The sequence below is a fragment of the Morone saxatilis genome, unplaced genomic scaffold (genome assembly GCF_004916995.1).
Source record: "Morone saxatilis isolate NCDOM2014 unplaced genomic scaffold, NCSU_SB_2.0 Contig1, whole genome shotgun sequence".
Classification (NCBI taxonomy): Eukaryota; Metazoa; Chordata; class Actinopteri; family Moronidae; genus Morone; species Morone saxatilis.
In genome coordinates this window covers 11,202,020-11,210,422 of record NW_023339651.1, presented here as the reverse complement: position 1 = coordinate 11,210,422, position 8,403 = coordinate 11,202,020, and the positions used below count along the sequence as shown (strand labels likewise).

The 8,403-nt window shown below is 36.5% G+C and overlaps 1 protein-coding gene across 1 annotated transcript; it reads right to left on the bottom strand.

The window, feature by feature from the left end:
* Nucleotides 1–407: 407 nt before the first annotated feature.
* Nucleotides 408–1,732, bottom strand: LOC118332798 (neurexophilin-1-like). The gene is made up of 2 exons (XM_035668231.1): nucleotides 1,673–1,732; nucleotides 408–1,148 (listed from the first exon to the last, which is right to left on the bottom strand). The coding sequence occupies exons 1-2, from the start codon at nucleotides 1,730–1,732 to the stop codon at nucleotides 408–410; spliced, it is 801 nt and encodes a 266-aa protein (XP_035524124.1).
* Nucleotides 1,733–8,403: the final 6,671 nt, after the last annotated feature.

Genomic DNA, 8,403 nt, shown 5'->3' with positions numbered 1-8,403 from the left:
GAATTTAATCTAACGTGATCGTAAACTAAATGTCTTTGGGCTTTGAAATGTTAGTCAGACAATACAGATAATGTGAAGGTTGTGATTTTGCATTTTTCACAACTTTCTGTCATTTCATAAAATAGGATAATCAAAAATAATGGTCACATCTATCTACAATAAAAGAATCGTTAGCTGCAGCCCTAATGCATGTCATAAAAACTGTCTAACACTCTTGTGGTCTACAACAAGCAAGATATTGCACTAAAACATATACTTTACAGTATTTGGTTAATTATAAGACTTGAAAAAAACGTATTCTCTGGAGAAATCCCTTTAAAAACCTCCATCACTCATAACTCATAGCTGATCCAACTGGACTTATTAAAACATTGTTTCTCCACTGTCGTCCTTGGCTCAACCTTGGGTTAACCTGTGGGCAGGTAGGCTCCTGGATTCTGGTAGCTGTAGTCTGGACAGACTTTTTGAACCAGTCTGTAGTCTGTGCTGTAGAAAGACACATAGACGCAGATGACCTGGAATGGCTTGGAGCACATCCAGGTGACGTGGCTCTGGGTCTGCTCCTGAGCACACGTCTTGGATGGGTCATAGTTGCACAGAATCACCTTTTTGTTGCGTTCAGTTTTCTCATAGTCCACCCTGCAGTTGAACGTCTTTGAGTCTTTGGGGTTGACTACACTTTGGCGCTCCAGATCAAACTCCACCTCTTTCATTGGTGGGACAAGACTGACAGACACGTTGCCCACACCTGTGGAGTTGTGACGGAAGTAGACTCCGAGAGAGCCGTTCCCGTGATCCACAATCTTGCCCATTATCAGCAAATTCAGTTTGACCGTTTTGATGTTTGAGTAAAAGTCCCCCCAACTGAATGTCCTGGAGAATTTAGATGTTCCATGAACTTTCATGATGGGGCGAAGCTTTATCTTTAAGGACGGGTTGGAGTATGACTGGGGGTTTCCTCCAAGTATTTCCAGAAGTCCCTGCTTTGAAAGGGGAATAAAAGGACTGATTGGTAGTTTGGTGTTCTGAATCAAGCTCCTAGTTTGGGATGCCCAGTTTTTCTGTGAAGACGGGTCTTGGTCTCTGTTGAGTTCAGGTGATGTTCTCTTGCTGAAGGTGAAGTTGCCATTATGTTGCCCAAGAACCAACTAGACAGAAAAAAAGGAGAGAAATTTGGACATTGAGTGCAACTGGAATTACATTAATAAGAAGAATAGGGCAAAAAGGCCTAAGGATGTTCAGAGATTCAGTTAATATACTCACTCTAATTCCCTAAAAATATCTAGAATATGTTAAATGTAACTGCCAAATACCTTAGAAACACTGTGATGACAAATAACGCATTCAAAATTGCTAATGTACAATTACTAGCATAAAAATATTCTTAAGTACCAAATATAAAATGACTTTTTGTGAAGAATGGTACATTTTAAATCAATATTGCAATAGCCTGCAAGAAGCATTTAACTACAAATAAATACTGTTGTTAAACACCCCAAAAAATGTATCCTATTAGTCTATAACTAGTAATTTTAGTCCCTGGAAATGGAAAATATAGCTGAAAATAGTTGCAATAGTCACATAAAGTGTCAGTACCTCTCAACACAAGTTCTACTCTTGCTCACATTTTTGGAGGCATCTCCTTAGTGTTTAGTTCTTCAGGATTACTTACCAAACAAACGGTTCCCTTCAGAAGTATCCAAACAAAGCACTGCCTGGCGAACATCTCCATACTGCATAAATTCCTGTCAGAAGATCCATCCACTCTCTCCTGAAGTTCATTCAGGCCGAGTTAACTTTCAGAAGACCATGTTGAACAGCTACATCCATATTCAACGCTGGGAGAGACACTCAGTTGTTCCAGCAGGTCTGCAGCTTCCACTAACAGCACTCACACTGGAAGGCTTTCTCAGATCTCTAGATTTTTAACACTCAGTTTTGCTGTGTCTGCCGTCTCTCTCTCTTTCATCCCCCCTGTCTCTCTCTCTCACCCACCCCCACAAATCACACACACACACACCACACACCACACACACACAACACACACACACCCTTTTCTTAAAGGATCTGCAGTATTAACATTTTTGCACTGTATCTTCTGCCTGCCCTGCTGTCACTGAGAAACATCTTGTCCCCAGTGATTAATCAATTTAATTGACACTTTTATAAATAACAATTTATGTTTGTTCATGTGTTCAGGGGGCAAACTATGTGATACTGCCATCTTGTGGCCACATTGTAAAGTGCAACCCAACCAAATTACGTGTGATGGTCCCATTATAAACTATATTATGACTTAATCCCCAGGAATCTTAAGATTCCCCTATAACATTGAATATTCATGATGACAGCAAAAATTTCAATTCAAGTCTGAAGTTTAACTGGAGTTTAAAAAAAAACTAAAAAAAAACTGCTAATCTGCTTCATCAGCACTGTATGGGTGTGGTGTGCAAAGTATAATTTATCAAACCTAACACTCTTGTGTGACAGTTGATGTAACTGATGGCATTTATTACAAGTAGCTACTTAAAGCTATTTGATCCTAAAAAATCCAAAGCAAGTTGACATTGTAATGTCCTAATACTTTGTATACAATGCAATCATTAATATCCAGTGAATCAGTAGCAGTAATACTGGTTGTGTGGTTCATGATTCATATAGTTTATTATTATATGAATACATTTTGTCATATGTCCGGTGTTAAAACATATCAAAGTAATTGTCCAGTAGAGGGTGATATTCGACATGTGGCTCAAGGGATATACAGCATATGTCACTGTTTTTTTGCACTTAGCCTATTCACAACATAATTATTTCTATATAATTGAATTGGGACTTCAACCTGACCTAAACTCAGACCACTGGTAACTATAAACTGCTGAGATTCTTTTCTATGGTCTTCACTGGTGCTATATTCAGCTGCACTCACTGCAAACCAAATCTGCTGCTACATGCTGTGAATTCATGTTGATTTAATATGCTTCAACATGATTCGCCCCATGTCAGACAGGTCTCAGCCTGCTGCTGTACATCAGGTGAATTACTATAAAGTTACTTTTGTGTCTTTATTGTGCAGCCAAACTGAATAGATTCAAAAGCAAAACATTCAACACTGCAATCAAAAAACAGATTTGAGAGCAAAACCATTGAAAACTTTTAAGTTCAGATAAAATAAATTGAAAATATATTGTATTAAGACCAGTCAATCAGTTTGGGGGTAAAAACAGAGAGTAAAACTGTGTATTCAGTTTTAATAGTGAGCCAAAATTGTCTGAATATACATGGGCTGTGCCTTCTAAATGAATTCACCTTAATTCTGCAAATAAAACAAGATCAGTGAATCAGTTGTCTTTTACTATAAATAACACACTAATGCATCCTTTCTCAATAGAGAGGGCAGAGAAAGATGACCTCCTTAGTATTCTGACTAGAATAGACGAGACACACGTGATTATAGAGGAAAGGGAGGGCACTGAGGCTGCATACACCTGCACGTGGGTGTCAAGAAAAAATAACCTTCACATGGCGCTGAACCAACAGGAATAAGTGACCGATCATGATAGAGTTCAAATTAGATTTCTAGAGCTACGCAATTTTCTGCATGTTATATACTTGTTAGTCGAATAAAACACGACCATAATTTTCTGATGCACTTCATCAACACTGACATTTAAACATTATTTTGTGTTTGATTGAATTCCTAATTGACATCATTTCATTCATTCATGTGGTGCCTATTTTTTGGGTCAAAGATTTTGAAGATTAAGTTGCACGTGGATAATGCCTCACCTCTGCCCAGTCTGCCTTTTCTTGGTGCTCAGATCATATTGCAGGTTATGTTTGTTTTTATTCATTTTTTGGGGGGGGCAGATTTACAAGGAAGAAGGTTAAACAAAAAAGATGAAATATCACTTTCAACTCAGGACAAAGTTAGAGAGCGATCTTCACTGTCCTGTTGGCTCTTTCTGAATGACCTGAAGCTGTCCATCTAAAACAACAAGCAAACACGTTGTTCTTGTGCTGATCGGCTCTCTCAGTGGATTTCCTGCTTTATTTCAAACCTGAATTAAGGACTTGATTTTGCTGCATTATTTGGGATTGTAGGGCCTAGTAGCACACAGACTGTGAATAGCTGTTGACCCTGGTAAAGTGGAGTGACGGTGTTTCTCCCGGTCTGCAGTTCTGACCACCTCCACTGTTCAGTTTGAAACATCTCACTGCTACCTGGTCTGTCCTCAATAACAGCATTTAAGTTGGCATCATGTATTTTTTTATATTCCTGATGCTTCTTAAATGGACTAAATAAGCACAATCTGGAGAGTGAATTCACCACATACTCCAGACAACTCTCAATTTCTCTGACAAGAAGTCTTGACCCATTTCACCAAACAATTAATCCACTTCATCAACTGCAGATCTACTGCTCTCAAGTGCAAGTCAATGAGATCCTGTATATTCAGAACCTAATTCTGTTAAATTACTATTTTATTATGTTGCCATGTATGTTAAAACTTGGCTTAAGCTCTGTAACTATGTCCATTACTAAAGCAATTTGAGGTCTTGGCCATCAAAGTAGATGTATCAATGGATTCTCACATCCTTATGGTTTATCTAAATTGGGACTTTCATGTAACTCAGATTGTTTTAAAGAACTCTGTGACTCCTTAAACCTTGTGCAACTCATTAATGCACCAACAAGGCCAAATCCTAAAGCACAAAATAAGTCCACCTTGCTGGATTTAATTATAACGAATACACCTCACAAATACACCTCAACTGGCATATTTTGTAATGATGTCAGTGATCACTAAGGTAAAAGCCTATCTCATTTTAAAAAGCTTTGAAGAGCAGGTATTTTTGCATGATTTGTATAGCAGTGATCTTAGCAGAGTTACTTTGGATGTTGAACTGGCATGGTATTCATTCCATTCAATTTCCCTGTCTATCTAATAAACATGTTCCCATTAAGAAGTTTAGGATCAGTGGTAGGGACACTCCCTGGTTCTCAGACAATCTTTCTGAGCTAATTTGCTCAAGAAACAAGTCATCAAAGACCATCAAAATTCTGGTAATCAATTAAGTCTTTGTCAGGTACACGTGTTGCTTCAAACCTCTCTGAACACATTCAGGTTGGCTCAGATGAAATAAAGGAAAAAGTTGCAATGGTCAGCCAGTTTAACAAACACTTTATTCAGACTGGGTCTGTATTTGACAGCTCTAACTTAAATACATCGGTTCCATGTTCTGCCACTACTGCTACTGATGTAAATCTGGATTTGTTTGATTTTAAACCCATTTCAGTGGCTCAAGTGTGTAAAGGGTCTGAAAGACATTGACCAGAAATTATTTTGCAGATTGAACTTCAGGTGTCAAGACAGAGGGCCGTATATCAAATGTTTTGAGATAACTAAAGATGCTCCCCAGGGTTCCATTTTGGGACCTATTTTGTTCTCTGTTTTCATAAATTACTTAGGTATGGACAAGAGCTTCAGACTTCATTTCAGTCATTACAAACTTCTCTGCCAGTCTGAAATTGGCTTTAAATTCTCAGAAGACAAAGTTCATGGTCTTCTCTAAAGCTCGCTTACAGTTGCATTGAAAGGGTGCCCTCGTACAAGTACCTGGATATATGGATAGGCTACAATGACCAAAACACCTCTTTGTGTAATACAATATAATTGGTGTGTGTATTTCTCTGAACACATTTAAACACCTGAATGAAATTTGAAGAACATTGGTAGCCACCCAACAAGTGACAGTGTTGAGAATTATCCTTTGGAACAAGTGTCTTGAAACCTTATAGCACAGAAAACAAAAGCCTTTGTTAGAGTATCACATTTCAGAATTTGATAATATTTATTGTTTTCTACAGATAAGGCATTGTGTTTATAAGGAAGAAAGCTATTTCATTTTGACCTATTTAAAACTGCTCAAAAAAAACGGGTTACTTCACTGTCCTAGCTGTTACTATATAAGGCCTCGTTCCAGCTCTGCAGTCTCATATGGATGAAGAAAAAGAACAGCATCACCAGGTAAATATTTAATTTTGTTGACATGGACCTTCATTTTTAATACAAATGTACGTTTGCAAACATTTGTAATCGCAGGCACTCTCCTAACTTGTAATTTAATATTTTATAATACATGATAATAAAATTAAATCCATTATAAACAGATCTGAACGGACTGGGAGAATGGCACATCACATCATATTGTCTGTGCTGGTTTTGGGGATGATAAGTAAGTATTTTCAATAAAATGTAATTTCATAATAGTATGTTATCTCCTTGCTGTAAATTAATTGATGTTGTGAAAATATAAGCTTTACTTAAATGATATACTGTTAGAAAATATTTTGAGATGTATCTAGTTATATTAAATAGTTTTATTATATTTATTTACTTGTGCATCTTTGCTTCCATTTTGTTTACTTTACAGACATAGTGATTCCCCAGGTATTGGGTAAGTTGAAGTCTACATACATCTTGATCTTTCTTCAATAACTCACACAATCATGCTAAATTCATTGGGTCATACCGACTATTACTCAATTATTATTATTATTCAATATCATTACAATGAATACTATTTCTGTATGATTATTAGTTATTATTATATATAGTTATAATTATTATAATTTGTGCATAATATAAATTATTGATTCATTTAATTTTATATCAAGATGATTACTGACACACATTTACATCACCATTAGGTTAATCTGTATAAGGATGTGTAATAAAATTGAATCATTGCAGTAAAAATTAAAATTTTTGTCACAGCTGAGCATTTTAAAGTTATGCAGAACTGTCAGTAGAGTTTTCATGTTCGGGTTATATGTTTCTGGTTTTGTGTGAAAGGATATTGTATATGACAAAAAACAATCCAAGACATGCTCTGCACATACTGAAAAGACTATTAAGCACTGGAATATTTTCAAACTTCAATGTTTTTTTAGTGACTGTGCAATGTTGTCTTTCTTAGGACCCCTCTACCCAATATCTGGAACTACAGTCTCTCGATCAGATGATAGAAGTTCTTCTCTAATAATCCTGCAACGATCTTTTGTCTATTTTGGGCAGACGTATAATCAGATTTATGTAAGTAAATGTATTGTTGTCCAAATACAACAGTCAAATGTTTGTAGACTGAAAAACCAATGGTGATGCAACACTCAAAACATGTTGTAAAAGGCAATGTTTGATTTAATTATATTATATATAGTCATTATTAGGTAATATTTAATAAAATGGTGTTATAACAGATTATAGATTATAACCAGCAACAAGTGATTTCTGGATCGTAAAAATTGATTTACTCAAATATTTGTTTTCAGGTCAACCAGAATGGACATTTGACATTTGATAGGCCATCGCCAAGTTTCATAGCTCAAAGGTTTCCAATGTACGGACCCAGAGACATCATTGCTCCATTCTGGACAGATCTTGACAACACAGAAACTGGTCATGTCTACTACAACCAATACAACAGTGGCAGTGTTCTCCAACAAGCTACACAAGACATTAATGAGTACTTCCCAGGGTTGAACTTCAATGCCAACTGGGTCTTTGTTGCTACATGGTATGAGGTGGCCTACTATCCAACTACTGGAACAGTAAGTAATCTTGTTCTACATGGTAAAACACCCAAAAAATAAAGACATCTCATTTTATCAAGTACTATAAACCATTTTCTCCACAGCAAACAACTGTCCAAGCAGTCCTGATATCTGGTGGACAGTACTCATTTGTGCTGATGAACTATGGGATAATAGCCTCCACAATACGCAAAGTACAGGTCAGAACCAACAAAGCTATGAGTGATACATTAATTAATATGTGCATAAATATGTACTGTACATTTTTAATTTACGAAATTACTGAAAACATCTTAACACAAAAGCCTTAATTTTTAATCTATATTACATATTCCAGGCTGGATATGACACAGTCAACTCTACTCAACATTTCACAATCCCTGGTTCATTCTTGAGCTCTGCTACAGGCAGTAACTCAACTTTCCGCTTGAGCAGCAATGTCAATGTACCCGGTCGCTGGGCTTTCAGGACAGACCGTGGTTCAAGAGGCTGCACTTTCAAAGGTAAGATCAGATACAGAGGGTAACGGCAAGCGGAACATTGTAATTTATGTACCTTATTTTACTGAAAAAACCTCTGCATGAATAAAAAATAAACTAGTGTAAGACTATATTACTTATAAATATGCCCTCTGTTGTCCACTATTGTATAAAATATATAGAGTTGCTTGCATCATCAAGGATACACGTTTTTTTTTTTTTCTTTTTAATTGTTAATATAGTATTGTTTGTGAGTTGGTTTATATATAAGTTTTCATTGACCATGTCCTCTTCTTTTCAAGGTAAACCAGTGCAGCTTGGTGACTC

Bases quoted from the DNA above. Each gene is read 5' to 3' on its own strand.
- LOC118332798 (XM_035668231.1), bottom strand. From the start codon at position 1,732: ATGGAGATGTTCGCCAGGCAGTGCTTTGTTTGGATACTTCTGAAGGGA. The intron at 1,149-1,672 runs GTAAGTAATCCT...TTTTCTGTCTAG, and splicing joins TGAAGGGAACCGTTTGTTTG to TTGGTTCTTGGGCAACATAA.